The sequence below is a fragment of the Dasypus novemcinctus genome, chromosome X, assembly GCF_030445035.2.
Source record: "Dasypus novemcinctus isolate mDasNov1 chromosome X, mDasNov1.1.hap2, whole genome shotgun sequence".
NCBI classification, from domain to species: domain Eukaryota; kingdom Metazoa; phylum Chordata; class Mammalia; order Cingulata; family Dasypodidae; genus Dasypus; species Dasypus novemcinctus.
The window spans coordinates 78,212,915-78,237,812 of NC_080704.1; the positions used below are offsets into that span (position 1 = coordinate 78,212,915).

The following is a 24,898-nucleotide window of genomic DNA, read 5'->3' on the forward strand; positions in this document are numbered from 1 at the left end:
TCTTCTTTCTTTTGAATATGGATATCCAGTTCTCCCAGCACCATTTGTTGACTAGACTGTTCTGGCCCAGGTGGGTGGGCTTGACAGATTCGTCAAAAATCACTTGACCGTAGATGTGAGGGTCTATTTCTCAGTTCTTGATTTTTTTCCCTTGGCCAATATGTCTATTTTTATGCCAGTAATATGCTGTTTTTTTACCACTGTAGCTAAGTAATATGCATTAAAGTCAGGAAGTGAGAGTCTTCCAACTTTAACTTTGTTCTTCTTAAAGAAATTTTTGACTATTCTGGGCCTCTTAACCGTCCAAATAAATTTGAAAATTGGCTTTTCCATTTCTGCAAAAAAAGGATGTTGGGAATTTTTTATTGGGATTGTGTCGAATCTGCAAATCATTTTGAGTAGAACTGACATCTTAATGATATGTAGTCTTCCAGTCCATGAACACAGAATGTCCTTCCATTTATTTGGTCTTTGGTTTCTTTCAGCAATGCTTTGTTGTTTTCTGAATATAGTTCTTTTATGTCCTTGGTTACATTTGTTCCTAAATATTTGTTTCTTTTTGTCACTTTTACAAATGGAATTTTTTCTGACATCCTGGACTTCTCGTCAGTAGCACAGAGAAAAAAAATACTTATTTTTCATATTCATCTTGTATCCTTCCACTCGGCTAAACTCATCTATTGGTTATTAGCTTTGTTGTGTTTTTTTTTTTGGGGGGGGGGATTTCTAGATATAGGATCATATCAGCATATAGTGAAAGTTTTACTTCTTCCTTTCCTATTTGGGTGCCTTTTATTTCTTTATCTTGCTAATTGCTCTAACTAGAACTTCTAGCACAATATTGATTAACAGTGGTAAGAGTGGGCATCCTTGTATTGTTCCCGATATAAAGCAGGAAAGTTTACAGTTTTTCATGGTTGAGTAAAATGCTAGCTTGGGGTTTTCCTGTATGGACTTTACCATGTTGAGAAAGCTTCCTTCTATGCCTATGTTTTGGAGAACTTTTTATCAAGAAAAGACGTTTTTGGATTCAGTTTGCAAGTATTTTGTTATGATTTTTGCATCTATACTCATTAGAGATACTGGTCTATAATTTTTTTTTGCAGTATCTTTTTCCTGTTTTGGTATTAGTGTGATGTTCACTTCATATAATGAGTTTGGTTCCTTTCTGTTCAATTGTTTGGAAGAGCTTAAGCAAGATTGGTATTAGATTGTCTTTGAATGCTTAACGGAATTCACCTGTAAAGCTATCTGGTCCCAGGCTTTTCATCTTTGGAAAATTTTTGATGACAGTCTCAATCTCTTTTCTTGTGATTGGTTGAGGTTTTTTATTTCTTCTAGGGTCAGTGTAGGTTGTTCGTGTGTTTCTAGGAATTTGTCCATTTTGTCTATGTTTCTAATTGTTGGAACACAGTTGTTCATAGTAACTCTCATGCTCTCTCTTATTACTTCTCTTATTTCTTTGGGGTCAGTGGTAACGTCCCCCTTCTCATTTATGATTTTATTTATTCGCATCTTGTTCTTTTTTTCTTTGTCAGTTTTGTTAAGGTTTTGTCAATTTTGTTGATCTCAAAGAACTAACTTTGGGTTTTGTTGATTTTCTCTATTGTTTTCTTCTTGTTCTCTATTTGATTTATTTCTGTTTTCATATTTATTACTTCTTTCCTTCAGCTTGGTTTGGGTCTAGTGTGCTGTATTTTTTTTTTTCTTTCTCATTCCTCCAGGTGTACAGTTAGGTCTTTGATTTTATCTTTCTTTTTGTAAAGGTAAGCACTGAGGCTATAAATTTCACTCTCAGCACTGTCTTTGCTGTATCCCATAGGTTTCAATATGTTGTGTTCTCATGTTCACTCATCTCAGGATATTTACTCATTTCTCTTGCAATTTCTTCAGTGACCCACTGATTACTCAAGAATGTGTTGTTTAACTTCCATATATTTATGAATTTCCCTTTTCCCATTTATTATTGATTTCCAGCCTCATCTTATTAAGATCAGAAAAAGTATATTGTATAATTTAAGTTCTGTTAAATTTATTTAGACCTGTCTTGTGACCCAACATATGGCATATGCTAGAGAGAAGGATCCATGAGCAATTGAGAAGAATGTATATCCTGCTATTTTGGGGTGTAATGTTCTAGAAATGTCTGTTAGGTCTAGCTCATTTATCATACTATTCAAGCTCTCTGTTTCCTTATTAAACCTCTGTCCAGATATTCTACCCAATACTGAGAGTAGTGTATTGAGGTCTCCAATTATTATTGTAGAGATGCCTATTTTTCCCTTCAGTTTTGCCAGTGTATGCCTCATGTATCTTAGGGCACCCAGGTTAAATGCATAAATATTTATTATAGTTATTTCTTCTTAGTGAATTGCCCTTTTTATTAATATGTGACTTCTTCATCCCTTATAACAGTTTTGCATTTAAATTCTATTTTGTCCAACATTAGTACTGCTACCCCACGTCTTTTTTGGTTACTATTGGTGTGCAGTATATTTTCAACCTAGTTGTGTCCGTACATCTTAGGTGAGTTTCTCATAGATGGCATATACATGGCTCATATTTTTTATCCATTTTGTTAGGCTATGCCTTTAATCAGGGAATTAAATTCATTAACATTCAGTGTTATTACTGTTAAGGCATTACTTACTTCATCCATTTTATCCTTTGGCTTTCCATTGTCATATCTTGGTATTGTCTATCTTTTTACCCTTTAAGTTACCCTTAATAATAATCTTCATTTCTACACTCTTCTCCAAGTCTCTTTCCCTTGTTTTTCCTTCAGGCTGTAGTGTGCACTTTAGTATATCTTGTAAATTTGTCTTTTGGTAACATACCAGTTTTTGTTTGCCTGTGGACACTGTAAACTAACCCTTACTTTGAAGGACAGTTTTGCCAGATACAGAATTTTTGGCTTACAGTTTTTCTCATTCTGTATTTTATTTTATTTTTTTAAGGATTTATCTCCCCTCCGCCCCATTCTGTATTTTAAATACATCATGCCACTTCCTTTTTGTCCCTATACTTTCTGACGAGAGATTGGCAATTAGTCTAATTAAGGTTCCCTTGTATGTGACCCATTCCTTCTCTCTTGCTTTCAGAATTCCCTTTATCTCTGGCATTTGTCTTTCTGAATAGTAGGTATCTTGGAGTAGGTCTATTCGGATTTCTTTTGTTTGGGGTGCGTTGTCCTTCTTGGATATAGAGATTTATGTCTTTCATAAGGGTTGGGAGTTTTTGGTCAATATTTCCTCAAATATTCTTTCTGCCCCTTTTCCATTCTCTTCCCCTTCTGGGACACAGATAACACATATGTTTGTACATTTCACATTGTCATTCAATTCCCTGAGCCCCTCTTCCATTTTTTTCTACTCTTTTCATTTTCTGTTCTCTTGTCTTTTCAAGTTCATATGTTCTATCCTTGATTTCACTAATTCTTTACTCCATCAATTCAAATCTGCTGTTATATATATATATATTTTTTTTTTTTTTTAAATAAAAAGCCATGCTTTAATAAAGTATTTTGGCTCTTCATCACAATAGCTCCTATTTCTATCAAATAATACAAAATATTGTATACAAGGAAATCCTCTACTAACAGAACCATGAGTTAATACATAATATTGGTTTTAATTTTAAGCACAATATTTAATCATACTTGCCTGAAGAATATAATCATATTACCTAAAAAGGTAGCCTCAATAATCTTTCTTATAGATTTCTAGCTTCAACATATTTTTAAAATTAATTTATTGAAATATATCAACCACACACAAACATACATAAACAATAAGTGTATAGTAATAGTTGTGAACTTATAAAACAAACATACATAGCATCATACAGGACTCACATAACTCACCCTACCACCAAGACCTTACATTGTTAAACCTTTTTAACTAGTGATTAAAGAGCATTGTCAAACTATTACTACTAAACAAAGTATTTCCCTCCAACCTTCCCTATTATTATCTTTATGTCATTTATATATGAACAGAGATGAACAATTAAGTGTATAGTAAAAGTTGTGAACTTACAAAGCAAACATGCATAACACCATACAGGGCTCCCATACATCAACCCTCCACCAACATCTTGCATTGTCGTAAGATGTTTGTTACAAATTACAAAAGAATATTGTCAAAATCTTACTACTAATTATATCCCTTACCTTACATTTGGTGTGTTTTCCCCCCAACCCACCCTATTATTATTTTAAAATATATTTTTTATGACAGAAGTTGTAAACTTAGAAAACAATCATGCACATGTGCAGAATTCCCAAGCAACACCCCTCTATCAACACACCACACTGTGGTGGAACATTTGTTACAGATAAGATAATATCATTTGATTGTTACCATGCCAATAGTATACATTTGGCTCACATTTTTCATACTGCCCCATTATTAACACAGTACATCTTTGGCATAGATATAAGAAGATTATATTATTACTGCAAACCACAGTCCATAGGTCACTCCAGTTGTATTTTTCCCATGTGCTCCCAACACCCTGCAGTAGTGATATACATTTGCTCTAGCTCACAAAGGACGCTCTTGCATCTGTACCATCAACCACAATTCTCATTCACCTCTTGGTTTACTGTGCTATGGTTCCTAGTTTATTCTCTAGCATTCTGTCAGTTGGCATTTATATCCCTAGACTACCATTTTCAGCTGCATCCCCATTTACAAACTAGCTATTACTCACTATTTGTTACCATCCATTCAACACATTTCCACACTTTTACAGTAAAGCTAATTAAAACTTCTACATACATTAAACATCAGTAGTCCATCTTAGGTCTTCTCTTATCTCCATTAAGAATCTACTACCTACCACTATGTCTTAAAGATATTTTCCTACAATTTCTTCTAGAAGTTTTATGGTTCTTGCTTTTATTTCTAGGTTTTTGATCCATTTTGAGTTAATTTTTGGATAAGGTATGAGATAGAAGTCCTCTTTCCTACTTTTGGCTATAGATATCCAGTTCTTTTAGCACCATTTTGCTGAATGGACTGTTCTGCCCAAGCTGTGTGGGTTTCACAGGCTAGTCAAAAATCATTTGACCATACATGTGAGGGTCTGTTTCTGAACCATCGATTTGGTTCTATTGGTGTATGTGTCTGTCTTTATGCCAGAACTATGCTGTTTTTTACCACTATAGCTTGGTAGTATGATTTAAAGTCTGGAGATGAGGGTTCACTTTTCCTTTTACAATGTTTCTGGCTATTCAGGACCCCTTATCCTTTCAAATAAATTTGATAATTGTGTTTTCAATTTTATTTATTTATTTATTTTTTAATTTAATTTTATTTTTTTTTTAAAGATTTATTTATTTATTTAATTTCCCCCCCTCCCCTGGTTGTCTGTTCTTGGTGTCTATTTGTTGCGTCTTGTTTCTTTGTCCGCTTCTGTTGTCGTCAGCGGCACGGGAAGTGTGGGCGGCGCCATTCCTGGGCAGGCTGCTCTTTCTTTTCACGCTGGGAGGCTTTCCTCATGGGCGCACTCGCGTGGGGCTCCCCCACGCGGGGGACACCCTTGCGTGGCACGGCACTCCTTGCGCGCATCAGCGCTGCGCATGGCCAGCTCCACACGGGTCAAGGAGGCCCGGGGTTTGAACCGCGGACCTCCCATGTGGTAGACGGACGCCCTAACCACTGGGCCAAAGTCCGTTTCCCTCAATTTTATTTTTTTAAATGCTGGTGGAATTTTCCTCAGGGTTGCATTGAATCTATATATCAATTTGAGTAGAATTGACATCTTAATGATATTTAGTCTTCCAATCCATGAGCATGGAATGTTCTTCCAGTTATTTAGGACTTTTAAAAGTTTCTTTTAACATTGGGTTGCAGTTTTCTGAATACAAGTGCTTTACATTGGTGGTTAAGTTTATTTCTGACTATTTGAGCTTTATCTGTCTGATTTTATTTTCAACACTCTTGACACTTTTAGTTACTTTTATTGATATAATCTTCATTTCTAGACTCTATTCCAGGCCTCTCTCTCTTGTCTTTTCTTTTCAGGCTCTAGCACACCTTTTGTGTTTCCTGAAAATCTGGGCACTTGCTTAGAAATTCTCTCGGTTGCTCTATATCTGTGAATATTCTAATCTTGTCCTCACTTTTGAAAGCCAGTCTTGCTGGATATAAAATTCTTGGCTGGAAGTTTTTCTCTCATAGTATCTTCAATATATCAGACCACTGTCTTCTTGCCTACATGGTTTCTGGTGAGAAATCTGCACTTAATCTTATTGAATATCCCTTATATGTTATGCATTGCTTTTCTCTTGCTGTTCTCAGAATTCTCTCTTTGTCTTTGGCATTTGACATTCTGATGAGTATGTGTCTCGGAGTTGGTCTATTCAGATTTTTTCAGATGGGAGTACGCTGTGCTTCTTGGACTGGGATATCTATGTCCTTTAATAGGGTTAGGAAATTTTCTACCATTATTTCTTTAAATATTCCCTCTGCCCCTTTTCCCTTCTCTTTTCCTTCTGAGACACCCATGACATACATGTTTGCACATCTCTGGCTGTCGTTTAGTTCCCTGAGACCTTGTTCAATTTTTTCCTTTCTTTTCTTCATCTGTTCTTTTGTTTTGTTTTTGTTTTTTTTTTTGGATTTTATTTTATTTTATTTTTATTTTTTAATTATTTATTTATTTTTAAAAATTACATTAAAAAATATGAGGTCCCATTCAACCCCACCGCCCCCACCCCCCCATCTGTTCTTTTGTATGTTCACTTTAAGAGGCCATTTCTTCAAGCTCACCAATCCTTTGTTCTGCCTCCTCAAAGCTGCTATTTTATGATTCCAATGTTTTAAAAATTTCATTTATTGCACCTTTCATTCCCATAAGATCTGCTATTTTTCTGCATGCTTTCAAATTCTTGTTTGTGTTCATCCAGTGTCTTCTTAATATCCTTAATCTCTTTAGCCATCTCATTGAATTTATTAAGGAGATTTGTTTAAACATCTATAATTAGTTGTCTCAACTCCTTTATGTCATCTGGAGGCTTATCTTGTTCCTTTAACTGGATGATATCTTGCTGTGGATTGTAATTTTTGGTTGGTGTCTTGGCATTTGAAATACTAGAGTATTTATTCTGGGTGCAGTTTTTCTCTTTAGTTTAGGACTTCCTGCCCTTTCTCCCTTGCTGGTTGTGCAGTAGGAGCCAAGGATATATTTGGTGCTATAAACTGTGGAGGCTCAAGGTGCCCTCATTGCCCTAGGGATGGATGAATCTTCTCTCAACTTTATCCTTTCCCAGAGGTATAGACAGAATCACAGTTGTGTGGAATAATCCAAGTTGTGCAGGCCTAGACTGTAGTTGCCCAGAGAGACTGATAAAGCTTCATGCCTCTTTTCCCCTGCCTGGGGCATGGATGGAGCTGCAGGTGTGGGCAGCAATCTATGCCTTGCAGGTCCAAGATGACCGCAGTTGCCCCAGTAAACTTCTGATTGTTCAGTTTGTGCCAGCCAAAGGTACCCTCAGTTACCTGGATAGACTGGTGCAGAGCTAGCTAGCCTCCTCCCTGCCAGAGGTGGGACTGAAGCCTAGGGTAGGGCTATACGCGGATCTGGGTGAAAGAAATCGGTTCCTACCATAACTGTGATTTTTGGTCAGCCTGACTTCCCCTCAGGCTGGGGGCGGAGTCAAAATGGCAGCCACCGGCATCTTTCGGACTTGGACAAATTCACACCCCAGCTCTTCCTAGGGTTATTCCTTAGCCATCCGAGTCTACCAATCATTAGCTGAAATAGTCAGCCAACCGTCTCCTCATCTCCTGTTTTTGGGAAATGGGGCTTCCAATTCCAGTCACAGAACAGCTCCTGGGGTGGCTTGCACCACCTGAGAAGGACAATTACTGGCCTCCACAGCTTGGCGGGCAATTTCCCAGAGAGGCAGTGGAGGTCCCTGCAGTTTCCTCCCTGATGGAGGTGGCACTGAGGCTTAGACGAGACCTGTAATTTGACCTGGATGGATATAAGCTGGTCCCTACCAGGACTGTGATTTTCAGTCTGCCCAGCTTCCCCTCGTGCCACATGCTGAGTTAAGATGGCGGTTACCGGCCTTTTTCTGACTTGGACAGGCTCAAACCTCAGCTGTTCTCAGGATTATACTTTAACCAGCTGAATTTTACTCATCAGTAGCTGAAGATGGTGCCCAACCATTTCTTCCTCTCCCATTTTTGGGAAGTGGAGCTTTTAATTCCAGCCATGGAACAAGCTCCCAAGGCGGCTTGTGCCTCTGGTGGAGGATGGGCACCAGCCTCTGGGGCATGGAGCACTCTACTTACGAGTCTTCTCTGAAGATGGGCAGCCTCCTTCTTCCATTCCCTCAAGAATGTTGCAGGATGCCCTTCTGGCCTCCTGAAGCCCCTAAACAGGTGCTTCAGCTAGCTCAGATAGCTCTGGGTGTTTATTAACTGCCCTGTGGCAGGAACTGATTCTAGGAGCTCCATACTCTGCCACCATCTTCAGCTTCAACATATTTTGCTGCTGTTATATATTTTTAATCTCATCCATTGGTCTTTCATTCCAATAAGCTCTGACACTTTCCTTTGCAGGCTTTCAAATTATTTTTTATGATCATTCAGTGCATTCTTAATATCCTTTATCTCTTTACTCATGTTCTTACAATCCCTTGAATTGATATAGGAAATTTGCATGATAATCATTGACTAGGTTTCTTAAATCCTGTGTCTCACCAGGATTTTTTGTTTGTTTTTTTGGCTAGGCCATCTTTCCTGTTTCTTAGTTGGTTTTGTAATTTTTTGGTGATGTCTAGGTATCTGAATATGTTGGTGAATTTACTCTGATGGTCAATTCCTCTCTTTTCCTAGTGCTTTGGTTTCATGGCTCTTATTTTGTTTTTGGTTCAACTTACTCTAAATCTTTAAAATTGCCCAGATAAGTTATTAGAATAGGGTCAAGGACTCACTAATGTGGTACAGATCTTCTCCCAGAGGCCTGGAATAAGAGACACCTAAAAGCGGTTTATTTACTTGCAATTTTCTGAGCCAGTAGATGGTACTCATTGCCCAATTTTTCCATGGAGGTGACTCTTTTTTTTTTCTTTTTTTTTTCTTTTTTATTTTATTGACTTTGTAATAATATTACATTAAAAATATATGTATATGAGGTCCCGTTGAACCCTACCACCCCCACCCCACCTCTCCCCCCCAGCAACACTCCCTCCCATCATCATGACACAGCCATTGCATTTGGCAAGTACATCTCTGGGCACCCCCGCACCCCATGGTCAACGGTCCACACCATGGCCCACACTCTCCCCCATTCCATCCAGTGGGCCCTGTGAGGATTTACAATGTCCGGTGATTGCCCCTGAAGCACCATCCAGGGCAGCTCCATGTCCCAAAGACGCCTCCACCTCTCATCTCTTCCTGCCTTTCCCCATACCCATCAGCCATCATGTCCACTTTTCTCAATCCAATGCCACCTTTTCTATGTGGACATTGGATTGGTTGTGTTCATTGCACCTCTATGTCAAGAGGAGGCTCAGATTCCACATGGATGCTGGATGCAATCCTCCCACTTTCAGTTGTAATCACTCTAGGCTCCACGGTGTGGTGGTTGTCCTTCTTCAACTCCATCTTAGCTGAGTGTGGTGAGCCCAATAAGTCAGATTGTAGGTGCTGGAGTCTGTTGAGGCTCAGGACCTGGCTATCACATTGTCAGTCCAGAGATTCAAATCCCCTAAATATATCTTAAACCCCGACACTAACTGCAGGAGGTGACTCTTTAACCTCCACTTGCACATGATTCTGGTCTGGACATAGACAAGATTAAAAGTGGGCTCTACTGACAAAATTTGCTAAAGGGAAATCACTCTCTCTTCTCTGCTGTATGCCCCCATTCCTAAAAAGGAAGACATCTGTTACCCTCTCAGTTGTTTGCAGTGGGCCTGGATTTTTTCCAGGCTGTTCACCTTGATGGTGGGGGAATAATGTCATTTCCAGTATCAGGCTTTATAACTCATAGTTCTCTTTCAGCTTCTTTGTCTTTCTATCCCTCACCCTCCTGGGGGATGCACAGCAATCTCCTGATCTGCAGATGCCCAAAACAGGTTCCCTCAGACAGCTTTTTGCCCTTCCTCCATTGTTTCTATGAGACAGTTGAGCCCCGCTTATGTACTCAGATGCCATCTTCTCAGAATTAAGTTTACTTAATTTTTGAATAGGTTGGTTCAAACAACAGAAAGTACAGAAAAGTACACACTGACAAGTCTTTCCCCTGAATCTTATCCCATATCCACCGAGTTTCCACCCCAAAATAGGTAAGCACTGTTTTTTTATTCTTATATAATCTTCCATAGTTTTTTTCTGCATTGCTATATCATCTTTATATAGGAAGTATAGAATATTTATTCAATTCCACTGTCAAAAAGTGTGCTTTCTAACTATAATAATCAAAAGTGAATTATTTAGACATCAGCAAGATGGCAGCAGAGTAAGGAGCCCCTAGAATCAGCTGGTGTTACAGGGCAGTAGGTAATCACCCAGAGCAATCTAAAGCACCTATCTGGGGGCTACAGAAGACCAGAAGAGCATCCTGCAACACAACTGAAAGAATGAAAGGAGGAGAATGCCCATCTGCAGAGAGATTCTTAAGTAGAGCTCTGTGGAGACCAGTGCCCATCCCCCACGTGCTGCACAAGTTGCCTTGGGAAGTATTCTGTGGCTGGAATTGGAAGCTCCATTCCTCCAAAATGAGGGAGGAAGAGACGGTTGGTACCAACCTTAGCTACTGATTAGTAAATTCGGTGGGCTAAAGTATAATCTCAAGAATAGCTAAAGTTTGAACCATTCTAAGTCAGAAAGAGGCTGGTAGTTGCCATTTTAACTCTACTCCCAGGATGAGAGGAAATAGGGCGGACTGAAAATCACAGTGCTGGTAGGGACTGTCTTCTTTCCATACAGGTTGGATTGCAGCTGTAGCCCAAGCCCCAGCCCCACCTCTGGTAAGGAGGAACCTAGGAGGACCTGTACCAGCCTCTCTGGGAGAATACAGGCCATGCCATGGAGGCTGGAGATCATCCTACTCTGGAGTCGCAGCCACCTCAGGAGTTATTCTGTGGCTGGAGATGGAAACTCCATTTCCCAAAAACATGAGGAAGAGACAGTTGGCCACTGGTTTCAGCTACTGATTAGTAAATATGGCTGGTTAAAATAAAACCCTAAGAACAGCTAAAGTTTGAACCTCTCCAAGTTGGAAATAGGCTAGTAGCTGCCATTTTGACTCTGCCTCTGGCATGAAGGGAAGCCAGGCTGATAGAAAATCACAGCAATGGTAGGGACCTGCTTCTTTCCACCTCTGGCAGGGAGGAAGCTGGCGGGACCTGTGCCAGCCTCTCCAAGTAACTGCAGGTATATTCCGCCAGTACAGATGAAATAGTTGGAAGCCTACCAAGGTAAATGTGGTCATTTTGGACCTGTCTGACATAAGATTGCTGCTCATACCTGCAGCTCCATCTTCGTCCCAGGGAAGGAAGGAAGGGTCAAGAAGCTTCATGAGTCTCTCAGGGCAACTACATTCCAGGTCTGCGTGACTTGGATTATTGCACTCGGCTGTGGCTCTGTCCCTACCCCTGGCAAAGGAGAAAGGTGGGAGAAGCTTCATCAGTCCCTGCGGCAATGTGGGCAGTTTGAGCCTCCACAGCTTATAGCACCAACTGCATCCTCATTTCCTACTACACAACCAGCAAGCTAGAAAGGGCAAGAAAGTACTAAATTAAAGAGAGAAACTGCAGCCAGAATAAATACATCTAGCAAGCCACATGCCAAGACACCAACAAAAAATTACAGTCCATATCAAGAAACAGAAAGATGTGGCTCAGATGAAGGAACAAGATAAGCCTCCAGATGACAAAAAGGAGTTGAGACAAATAATCACAGATGTTTAATCAAATCTCTTTAATAAATTCAATGAGATGGACATAGAGATTAAGGATATTAAGAAGACATTGGATGAGCAGAAAGAAGAATTTGAAAGCATACATAGAAGTATAGTAGATCTTATGGGAATGAAAGGTGCAATAAATGAAAGTAAAAATATACTGGAATCATATTACAACAGATTTTAGAAGGCAGAAGAAAGGATTGGTGAGCTTGAAGAAAAGGCCTCTGAAAGTGAACATGCAAAAGAACAAATGAAGAAAATAATAGAAAAAATTGAAAAGAATCTCAGGGAACTAAACGACAGCAAGAGATATGCAAACATACTTGTCAAGGGGGTCCCAGAAGGAGAAGAGAAGGGAAAAGTGGCAGAAGAATATTTGAAGAATTAATGGTAGAAAATTTCCCAAACCTTTTGAAGGATATAGATATCCATGTCCAAGAAGCACAATGTACTCCCATCCAAATAAATCTGACTAGACCAAGTCTGAGACACATACTCATCAGAATGTCAAATGCCAAAGAGAAAGAGAGAATTCTGAGAGCAGCAAAAGAAAAACAATGCATAACATATAAGGGGTACTCAATAAGATTATGTGCCAACTTCTTATCAAAAACCATGGAGGCAAGAAGACAACTGTATGATGATATATTTAAGATACTGCAAGAGAAAAACTTCCAGCCAAGAATCTTATATCTGGCAAGATTGCCTTTCAAAAAAGAGGGCGAGTTTAGAATATTCACAGATAAACAGAAATAGAAAGTTTTTAACCAAGAGAAAGCCTTTGCAGAAAACACTAAAGGGTGTGCTACAGTCTGAAAAGAAAAGACAGGAAAGAGAGGGTTGGAAGAGAGTCTGGAATTGAAAATTATATCAGTAAAAGTAACTAAAACTGTCAAAAGCATGATGAACATAAAATATGACAGATAAAACCCAACAGTCAAAATGGGTGAAATAAGAACTGCCTTTACAGTAATAACATTGAAAGGTAATGGATTTAACTCCCCAGTCGAAAGATGTAGACTGGCAGATTGGATAAGAAAATATGAGCCATCTATATGCTGTCTGCAAGACACTCACCTTAGATTAAAGGATACCAATAGAATGAAAGTGAAAGACTAGAAAAAGATATTCCACACATGCAGTAACAAAAACAAAACAGAACAAAACAAAAGCCAGAGTAGCTATACTTATATTAGATGAAACAGACTTTAAAAGACACTAGTAATGTGCAATCTGAGGTGGAAATCAGGAAAAAATTTCCAACTACAATAGTGACTAAAACAATAAAATATTTAGGAATAAACTTAACTAGTGATGTAAAGCACTTGTATTCAGGAAAGAACAACACATTGTTAAAAGAAATTTTAAAAAGGCCTAAATATTTGGAAAAACATTCCATGCTCATGGATTGGAAAACTAAACATCATCAAAATGCCAATTCTAGGGAAGCAACTGGGATCCAAGCAACTGAGCTCCTGTTTACCTTATGGAGGACCCAGGTTTGATCCCTGGGACCTCTTGGTAAAAAAGGAAAAAAGGATACCAGACCTGCATGGAGAGGTGCAGGACCCTGTGCAGTGAAGCAATGCAGCAAAAAGATGATAATGCAACCATATTTTTTTTAAAAAAGGTAAAGTCTACCCAAATTGATATTCAGATTCAATTGAATCCCAATAAAAATTCCACCAGCATTAAAAATAAATTGGAAAACATGATTTTCAAATTTATTTGGAAGGGTAAGGAGTCCTGAATAGCCAGAAACCCCTTAAAGAGGAAAAGCAAAGTTGGAGGATTCTCATTTCCGGACTTTAAGTCATATTACCTAGCTAAAATGGTAAAAATAGCATGGTACTGGCATAAGACAGAAACATAGACCAATGGAACCAAACTGATGGTTCAAAAAAAGACCCTCACATCTATGGTCAAGTGATTTTTGACAAGCCTGCCAAACCACCCAGCTTGGGCAGAACAGTCCATTCAACAAATGGTGCTGAGAGAACTAGATATCCATAGCCAAAAAAAAAAAAAAAAAAGAAAAAAAGAAAAAGGAACCTTCTTTCATACCTTAAATAAAAATTAACTCAAAATGGATTAAAAAATCTAAATATAAAAGCAAGAACCATAAAGCTTCTAGAAGAAAACATAGGAAAACATCTTCAACACCTGGTGGTAGATTCTTAAAAGAGATAAGAGGAGGACTGAGATGGACTACTGATGCTTAATGTATGTAGAAGTTTTAATTAACTTGACTGTAAAAGTGTGGAAATATACAGAGTTGATGGTTAACATATTATAGTGAGTAACAACTAGTATATAAATGGGAATGTGGTTGGAAAGTGTAGTCTAGGGATGTAAATGTCTAGGAAAGAAAGCTAGAAAATAATCTAGACTGATTAATAATCTAGACTGAGTAACACAGTAAACCCAGAGGTGGATGAATATTACGGTTGATGATACAGATGCAAGAGTGTCCTTCTGTAAGCTAGAGCAGATGTGTGTCACTATTGCAGGGTGGTGGGAATGTGGAGAAGCATGGGAAAAATACAACTGGAGTGACCTATGGACTGTGGTTAACAACAATACTGTAATATTCATATATATATGCCAAAGATGTAGTTTGTTGATAATGGGGGAGTATGGAAATAGAGTCCCAGTGTGTGCCTGGACCATGGTTAGTGTTAATAGTCTGATGATATTATCTCATAATTTGTAACAAATATTTTACCACAGTGTGATATGTTGATAGAGGGGTATTGTATGGGAATTCTGCACATGTTCCTGACTGTTTTGTAAGTTCACAATTTCTGTAATAAAAATATATTTAAAAAATTATAATAGGGTTGGTTGGTGCAAGAATACACCAAATGTAAGATATGGACTATAGTTAGTAGTAAGATTTTGATGATATTCTTTCATAATTTGTAACAAATTTCTCACAATAATGCAAGGTGGTGGTGGTGGGTTGATGTATGGGACCCCTGTATGATGTTATGTTTGTTTGCTTTGTAAGTTCACAACTTTTACTATACACTTACTGTTTATGTAGGTTCATGTATAAAAGATATAATAATAATAGGGTAGATTGGAGGGAAAATACACCAAACATAAAATACTTTGGTTTGTAGTAATATTTTTAATTTTTAAAATTTTTAATGTTACATTAAAAAATATGAGGTACCCATATAGCCCTCACCCTCCTCACCCCACTCCTCTCACATCAACAACGTCTTTCATCATCATGGCACATTCATTGCATTTGGTGAATGCATTTTGGAGCACTGCTGCACCACATGGATAGTGGTTTACATTGTAGTTTACACTCTCCCACAGTCCACCCAGTGGGCCATGGCAGGACCTACAAAGTCCAGCAACTGTCCCTGCAGTACCACCCAGGACAATTCCAAGTCCTGAAAATGCCCCCATATCATATCTCTTCTTCCCTCTCCCTACCCTCAGCAGCTACCATGGCCACTTTCTCCACATTAATGCTACACTTCCTTCCATTACTAATCACAATAGTTTCAGAATAGAATATCAGTAATTCTACTCTAATCCATACTCTGTTCCTCCATTCTGTGGACCCTGGGATGGTTATGTCCTCTTCACCTCTATATCGAGAGGGGGCTTAGATTCCACATGGATGATGGATGCAATTCTCCTGCTTGCAGTTGTAGGCACTCTTGGCTCCCTGGTGTGGTGGTTGACCCTCTTCACCTCCCTGTCAGCTGGCTGGAGTAAGTTCATTAAACCAGAGGGTAGGAATTGCAGGTCTGTTGAGGCTCAGGGTCTGGCTATCACATGGACAGTCCAGAGAGTCAGGTCCCCTGAGCATACACCAAACCCCGGCGCCAACCAAAGATCTTGTAAAAGTAACAGGAGAAGCTTGTGGACAAAGATCACATCTGAGTCCAGCTCCATCACACAGAAACAAAAATCCAAAGTAGGGCCAACTGTCATGGCACTGAACTCCATCTGCCATGACCATAGAACCTGTGGGTTTCTGTAGCCCCCAGAAGAACCAATACCTGGGCTTGTTTCTACTTTGGCTATTTCTGGGACCCTGCTGAGGCATGCATATAGTAGTACTATTTTGATGATTCTCTTTCATCATTAGTTAAAAATGTTTCACAACAAGGCAAGGTATTGGTTGTGGGGTAAGGTATGAGAATCCTGTATAATGTTTCGTATGTTTGTTTTTTAAGTTCACAACTATTACTATATTCTTATTGTTTATGTATGTTTATGTATGAGTTATATATGTCAACGTATATTTTAAAACATGGATTATTTAGTCTTTGTGTTAAAAACATAATTCATAAACAGCATTCATACCTGTGTCAGAGTTGCCCTCTAAGACTGCAATCTTGAATATGTAAAATTGTGTGAAAATATTTGTAGGATCACTTTGCTCAGCTTCCGTTACTGCTTCTTTAGCCTGAAAAGAGAAACAAGGGGTCTATTTTATAAAAGTATAAGGAAGTTCTTGCCATATTTTACTAATATCATTAACATAGTTATTATGGCTGAAGGTTACTCACAATGAAAATACATGAATCTAAGAAAATCCTTTAATGAGTTCTTGCCATTTATTCAGGTCTTTAATTTCTTTTAGCAGTGTTTTGCAGTTTTCAGTGTACAAGTGCTTCACCTGCTTGGTTAAATTTATTCCCAGGTATTTTATTATTTTAGATGCTATAGTGAATTGAATTGTTCTTTTAATTTCAATTTTGGATTGTTCTTTGTAGGTGTACAGAAACACAACTGATTTTTATGTGTTCATCTTGTAAACTGCAACTTTGCTGAAATTGTTATTTTTTTCTCTATTAGTTTTCTTATGAAATCTTTGGGATTTTCTATATGAAGAATCATGTCACCTCCAAGTAGAGATAGTTTTACTTCTTTATTTCCAATTTGGATGCCTTTTCCTTCTTTTTCTTTCCTATTTCTCTAGCTAGAGCTTCCAGTACAATGTAGTACAAGTAGGCATCCTTGTCTTGTTCCTAGGAGAAAGGATTTTAGTCTTTCACCATTGAGTAAAGTTTAGCTGTGAGTGCTTTATATATATATGTTCTATAATCTTGAGGAAGTTACTTTCTTTTCTAGTTTTCTGAGTGCTTTTATCATGAAAGAGTGTTGAATCTTGACAAATGCCTTTTCTATATCAATTGGTATGACCAAGTTATTTTTTCCTTCATTCTACTAAAGTGGTATATTACATTTGTTTGCAGTTTAATGTTGAACCACTATTAAACATATTTTGTTTTTATTTTATTTGTTTTTACTTTATAATAAAAAGAAAATTTTAAATAAATATTTTCCTGGAGGCTATACCAGCAAGAAACAATTTGAAATTGAAATTTAAAAACAAAAGCATATATAGTAATATCCACAAATACAAAATTCCTAGGAATGAATTTTACAAAATATGTGCAAATCCTCTACTTCAAAAATCTTCAAAAGTTCATTGAGAAACATAAAAGAAGACCCAAATAAAATAGGAGGTATACAAAGTTTATTATTGGCATTACTGGAAGATTCAATATTGTACAAATGTCTTTTTTCCCCAAAGTAATGTTTAGATACATAATATAATGGAGAACTTGGCTAGTCTTTGTCCCTGGTTCCTAGGAAGTATCTCTATATTCTTTGAATGCCCTGTGATAGGACTGTCTATTATTATTCATGGTGGGCCCCCTTACCACATCTGAATAGTTTATGCTAAGGAGATGACAGGTTGAGGTTACCTACAACTATTTTCTTGGGCTTAGGGGGGTGCTGGTCAGACTAAAAAGACCACCCATGTGATTAGGGGGATTGGGGCTTTTAGCCAGGTCTAATCAATTTGACCTTCCAGAAAGGGGAGGGAGACCAGAGACAGAGTTCAATCATATGAACAATGATTCTACCAATTATACCTACATAATGAGACTCCCTATAAGCTCTGGACACTCAAAAGCTCAAGTGAGTTTCCATGATTGAGAAGATACATTGCAGGGCCAACACAGTGACATATTCTGACTCAATGTGAAGAGGACATGGAAACTTGTGTTTGGGACTCTCCTAGACCTTGCCCTATGTGTCTCTTCTTATATGCAATCCTTTGTGCCGTAATAAAACTATAATCATAAGTATGGTGCTTTCAGTTAGTTCTGTGTGTCACTCAGAGAATTATCAAAACTCAGGGAGTGGTGGGACCCCCCCAATTTGTAACCAGTTGGTCAGAAGTGGGGGTGAATGCATTTACTTAAGAAGTTGATCTTTAAATTATATAGAAAAGTAAAGTACCAAGAAAAGTCAAGATACTTAACAAAGAAGAACAAGAATGAAAGAATATGCACTATCAGATGTATCAAGCCTTATGATTTAGCTATGATAATTAAGACAGTGTGGTATTGGCACAAGGATAGACAAAAAGACAAATGGAACAGAATAGATTTTGTTGGGTATTGAAATATTTATGATCTTGAATCCCCAAAAAACATTCTAAACATGTTGACCACAATTAGAATGTAAACATACTGAGAAAAATATGCTTTTGTAATAATTGATAACTAGATATTTGTGTGAGGGAGAATATGATTACACTGCTTTGATGCCAGCAAGAGGGGGCAGATCCCATTAGAAACCCAGAGCAGATGCTGCTTAGGTGAGCATCAAGTAGAAGCAGGGTGATACCCAGTCTGTCTGATTCCTAGCTTCCATGCCTGTGCTGTGTTTTGAGGAAGTTTCCTGTCACTCTCACCACTGCACTGTGATCAGCACCTCCTGCTGTTGGCTTTGGAATCTCCTCTGAAGCCAAATCAGACCTGGCTCCTGAGATCTCTCATTAAAGATACTGCCTGCTTTGTTTTCACCCTCAGGCTGATGGACTTTAGAGACTCTAGTATCCTCTACCTTTAAATGTGTTGTATTCCCTTAACCTGATTATAGCACATTGGGTGTATTGGCAGTTTGCAATTAAACAAGTAGATAAATTGCATTTAGCATTTAAACTACCATTATGTCAAGTCTGCTTTCAACTGCTGAATTTACTTTTGATTTTGATCTGCTTTTGGCTTTTTTATGACAATTACATTTACATGACAGAAAGCCCGGAAACAGACCCATGCATATATGGACAAATGAGTATACAATACAAGTGGTACTATCATGATTGTGTATCCATATGGATAAAATGAAATTGGACCCCTACTTCATAACACAAAAGTAAATTTTAGGTGAACTGAAACCTAAATGTGAAAGGCAAGATCTAAAGCTGTTAGAAGACAACCCAGCAGAACATTTCATACCCTCAGGGCAGAGACGTGCAAAAAAACACTTGCTCACAAAGAAGATTGAATCAAATGAAGACTTTTCATTCATCAAAAGATATCATAAAAAGAGTGAAAAACATGTCACAGAGGGAGAGAAGATATTTGTAACAAATAGAACTGAAAAATGAATTCCTATACAAAGTATTTAAAGAACTCATACAAATTAATAAGAAAAACCCCAAATGCATATACAGCCAATAACAAATTTTCAAAATACATGAAACAAATACTGACACAATTTGTATGTGAGGATGCATTTATTTTAAATTAAAGTAAATTAAAAGGAGAAAGAGAAAAATCCACAATTATAGTTGGAGACATTCTACTCTCAGTAATAGAATAAAAAGAAAATCAGTGAAGATACAGAATACCTGGGAAACATTATGAATTGACTGAATTGATCCCATCCAAAAAGAATGAAAGAACAGAATGCACATTCTCTTCACCAAGATAGACCATATGCTGGAACTTAAAACAAGTCTCAATAAATTTAAAAGGACCGAAACCATACAAAAGATGTTCATTGGCCAAAATAGAAAAGAATTAGAAATATATAACAGAAAAATATCTGGAAAAAAAACAAATATTTGGAAGTTAAACAGCACACTTCTAAATAACTTATGAGTCAAAGAAGAAATCACAAGGAATATTAGAAAATAATTTGGACAGTATGAAAATTAAACTCAACATATATTGTGGGATAAAGCTAAAGAATAATTTATGCTTGAAATGCTTATATTAAAAGAAGGTCTAAAATTACTTATCTACATTTTCACCTTAAAAAGCTAGAAAAATAAGAGCAAATTAAGCCTAAGGTAAGTGGAAGAAAGGAAATGATGCAAATAAAAACAGAAATCCATGGAATAGAAAATAGACAAACGATAGAGAAAACTCAATAAAACCAAAAGCTACTTTTTTTTTTTTAAAGATTTATTTTTTTATTTATTTAATTCCCCTCCCATCCCCTGGTTGTCTGTTTTCTGTGTCTTTTTTTTTTAATTGACTTTGTAATAATATTACATTAAAAATATATATGTGAGGTCCCATTCAACCCCACCCCCCCGACCCCCCTCTCCCCCCCCCAACAACACTCGTTCCCATCATCATGACACATCCATTGGATTTGGTAAGTACATCTTTGGGCACCTCTGCACCTCATAGACAATGGTTCACATCATGGCACATACTCTCCTCCATTCCATCCAGTGGGCCCTGTGAGGATTTACAATGTCCGGTGATTACCTCTGAAGCACCATCCAGGGCAGCTCCATGTCCCAAAGACGCCTCCACCTCTCATCTCTTCCTGCCTTTCCCCATACCCATCGTCCACCATGTCCACTTTTCCCAATCCAATGCCACCTCTTCTATGTGGACATTGGATTGGTTGTGTCCATTGCACCTCTATGTCAAGAGGAGGCTCAGATTCCACATGGATGCTGGATGCAATCCTCCCATTTTCAGTTGTAATCACTCTAGGCTCCATGGTGTGGTGGTTGTCCTTCTTCAACTCCATCTTAGCTGAGTGTGGTAAGTCCAATAGATCAGATTGTAGGTGCTGGAGTCTGTTGAGGCTCAGGACCTGGCTATCACATTGTCAATCCAGAGATTCAAATCCCCTAAATATATCTTAAACCCCAACATTAACTGCACCTCCAGCACATTGGCATGAAAGTCTTATGAAGGGAGATCCCATCTGAGTCCAGATTCATCACACATAAACACCATTTCCAAAGAGGGGCCATCTGACCTGGTAGTTAACCCCATCGGCCATGACCATAACTCCCATGGGTCTCTTTAGCCCTCAAAGGAACCAATATCTGGGGGTTGTATCTGCTTTATCTGTCTCTCTGACTCTGCTCAGTTGTGCATGAGGGCAATCCTTCTGCCAGCCTCCAGACTCTTTTTTAGAAACTCGTAGCCATATAAACTCATTTCTCCTTTCCATTTCCCCCTTACTTTAGGTCAAACAGCATTTTAAAGTCATGGTATTTTATGTAGACATGGATATTCTGCTGATCCGCATTGAACCTTCCGTATAAGATCATTTTCCAGTTGCATCATCAGTTGGTAGTTGATAGTGGTCCCTCGTTGCCAGGGAGGCTCATCCCCGGGTGTCATGTCCCATGCTGGGGGGAAGGCATTGCATTTACATGCTGAGTTTGGCTTCGAGACTGGCCACATTTGAGTAACATGAAGGCTGACAGGAGGAAATTCCCAGGCACAATGTTGCTCTAGGCCTTGTTCTTATTTTCAAAAGCTACTTTTTGACATAAAGCAATAAAATTGATAAAACTCAAACTAGATTGACTGCATAAAAAAGAGAAAATACAAAAATTAAGAAAAACAGGAATGATTGAAGCAATAACACCACAGAGCCTACAGTGATGAACCACTTTATACCAATAAATTAAATGTTAGATGAAGTAAACATATCCTTGAAAGATACAAATTATCAAACCTGACTGAAAAATAAAAATAAAACCTGATCAGCACTGTATCTATTAAAGAGATTGAATTTGTAATTTAAAGCCTTTGCTCAAATAAAAATCCATGCCCAAAAAACTTCACTGATGAATTCTATCAGCCAAGGGAGGAATAATGTCAACTTTATACAAAATCTTTTAGAAAATAAGTGAGTGTTGAGAATTGAATCATGTCCCCTACAAAAGGCATGTTCAGGTCCTAACCCATTGTCCTGTAGATATGAAACCATTTGTAAAGAGAACACTTGAAGATGTTATTAGTTAAGGTATGCCCAAATTGAATGAGGGGGGCCTTAATCCAATATGGCTGAAGTAATTATAAGCAAGGGAAACTTGACATGCAAAATAAGCCATGGGGAGCAGCCAGAAGCTGGAAATCAGTGGAAACCAGAAGAGAAAGAAGACGCTACCATGTGTTGTTGCTATCGGACAGAAAATCCAAGGAACCCCAAAGATTGTTGGCCAGCCAATAGATATCAACTCCAGGAAGAAGAAAGCCTTGTAGAGCCCCTGAAACTGTGAGCCAATAAATTCCTGTTGTTAAACCAACCCATTGCACGGTATTTATTTTAGCAAATAGGAAATTAGACTGAGGGAAACCTCCCCAACCCGTTTTATGATGCCAGCATTACCCTGTTAACCAACCTAGACAAAGACATTAAAAGAAAAATACAGGGTAACATCCCTCACGAATACAGATACAAAAATCCTCAGGGAAGTATTAATAATTTGCACCCAGAAATATATAGAAAGTGTAATACACCATGAACAAGTGGAATTTATCCCAGAAATGCAAGCATAGATTAATATTTAAAAATAAATCAATATAATTCATTATATTAACAGACTACAGAAGAAAAAACACAAACATCTCACATGCAGAAAAGGTATTTGGCAAAACTCAAAACAAATTCATGATAAAATCTCTTAGCAAACTAATAATAGAAATGACTTTCCTCAACTTGATTTAAAAAATCTACAGCCAACATCATACTTAAAATGGTGAAAGATTGAATGCTTCCTCCCTGAAATGATATCTATATGGGGAAAAATGAACCTTGGCCTTGATATCTCTCTCTCTCTCTCTCTCTCTCTCACACACACACACACACACAATTATCCTTAGATAGATCACAGACCTAAACTTAAAAGCTAAAAACTATAAAACTTCTAGAAGAAAGTACAGGAGAAAATCTTTGCAATCTTGCAATAAACACAAACCATAAAAGAGAAAATGAATTAATTTGACTTCATCAAAATTAAAACCCATAACACACCTAATAGAATGGTTAAAATGAAAGAGACTGACAATACCAAATATTGGCAAGGATGTGGATAAAATGGCACTTTCATCTGTTGCTGGTAGGAACATAAAATGGTACAACTGCTTTGATAAACAGCTTTACAGTTTCTTATAAATTTAAAAATACATTTACTGTAAGACCCATCAATTCTACTTCTAGATATTTCCCCAAGAGAAATAAAAACAAATATCTACATAAAAACTTGGACCTAACTGTTCATAACAGCTTTATTCATAATAGCCCCAAAGTAGAAACAATGAAAATGTGCAGAATGGATAAACTGTGGTATATTCATGCAATGGGTATACTCAGCAATAAAAAGAATCAAACCACTGATATATTCAACAACATGGATAATTCTCTAAAACATTATGCTGAATGAAAGAAGCCAGACCTGCAAAGTACATACTGTATGATTTTTTTTTTTAGGTACTGTGGGAAAGGGTTTAGTTTAATTTTCACAAAGTGGAAGCTAGAGTTGGCTCCGCCGCTGAGGAGGGAGGGAAAGGGGTTCTAGTGGCTTTGGGGTGCCAGGAATTTGAAAAGTGGCACCAAAATGAGGGAGGGCCAATGGTGTTCTGGGGGTGGGGTCAAAGTGAGGGGGGCCAATGGTGAGAAGTGGGGGCAGGGCCAATAGTGAAAACGGAGCCAAATTTGAAAAGCACGCCAGGAGTGAAAGCGGCACTGAGTCCACCCAGTCCACTGGGGTGTAGAGAGTGCGGGAGCGGTGACTGAGAGTGGGAATGGGAACTTAGACACCTCGGATAGGCTGTAACCCCTGAAGTACCAAATCAATGGGGAACCGGGGAGGAAACTGCATGTTAGGTTTAGGGTATAAAAGTCAGTGTTTCTTGCTGTTTGGCATGCCGACCATTTTATCCAGGTCGTGTGCCCACTCTTGCAAGATCGTTAAGAGAATTCCTTTCTCCTCCACAATCGGGTGAGCTTTTGTTTTGTTACAGATGCACTTTTCTTTCTAACGGTACTGGGAAAGGGGTTTGAACCTGGGACCTCATATGCCGGAGGTCGGTGTTCAACCACTGAGCCACATCAACTTCCCTGAGTTTCCCCCCCATCTGTTTGCCTGTTGTATTTTTTTAAAAGCATTGTTTCTTTCTTTTTTTAATTGTCTTTTTTTAAAAAGATACATAGATCACAGAAAATGTTACATTAAAAAATATAAGAGGTTCCCATATACCCCAATCCCCACCCCACCTCATCCCTCCCACATCAACAATCAGTTTCACCAGTGGGGCACATTCACTTCATTTGATGAATACATTTTGGAGCACTGCTATACTGCATGGATTATAGTTTACATTGTAGTTTACTCTCTCCCCCAGTCCATTCAGTGGGTTATGGCAGGATATATAATGTTCTGCATCTGACCCTGCAATATCATTCAGGACAACTCCAAGTGCCTAAAATGCCCCATATCATACCTCTTCTTCCCTCTCCCTGCCCTCAACAACTCCCATGGCCACTGTCTCCACATCAATGATACAATTTCTTCCATTGCTAGAGTCACAATAGTTCGATAGTAGAATACCAGTAAATTCACTGTAATCCATATTTTATTCCTCCATCCTGTGGATCCTGGGATAGCGATGTCCACTCCACCTCTAAATCAAGAGGGAGCTTAGATCCCACATGGCTGATGCGATTCTCCTGCTTGCAGTTGTAGACTCTTTCAGTTCCCTGGTGTAGTGGTTGACCATCTTCACCTCCCTATTAGCTGACCTGGGTAAGTCCAACGAACCGGAGAGTAGGTGTTGCAACTCTGCTGAGGCTCAGGGCTCAGCTGGCACATGGATAGTCTAGAGATTCAAGTCTCCTGAACTTACACCAACCCCAGCGCCAACCACAGGTT

General features: G+C 38.3%; 1 protein-coding gene across 1 annotated transcript in view; it reads right to left on the bottom strand.

Moving 5' to 3' along the window:
- The window catches only part of TEX11 (testis expressed 11), a 546,877-nt gene that overhangs the window by 206,779 nt on the left and 315,200 nt on the right, over positions 1-24,898 (bottom strand). The window contains exon 17 of the mRNA XM_058291673.2: positions 16,261-16,363. Within this exon, the coding sequence (XP_058147656.1) occupies positions 16,261-16,363 (103 nt within the window). The remainder of the gene's footprint in view (positions 1-16,260; positions 16,364-24,898) is intronic.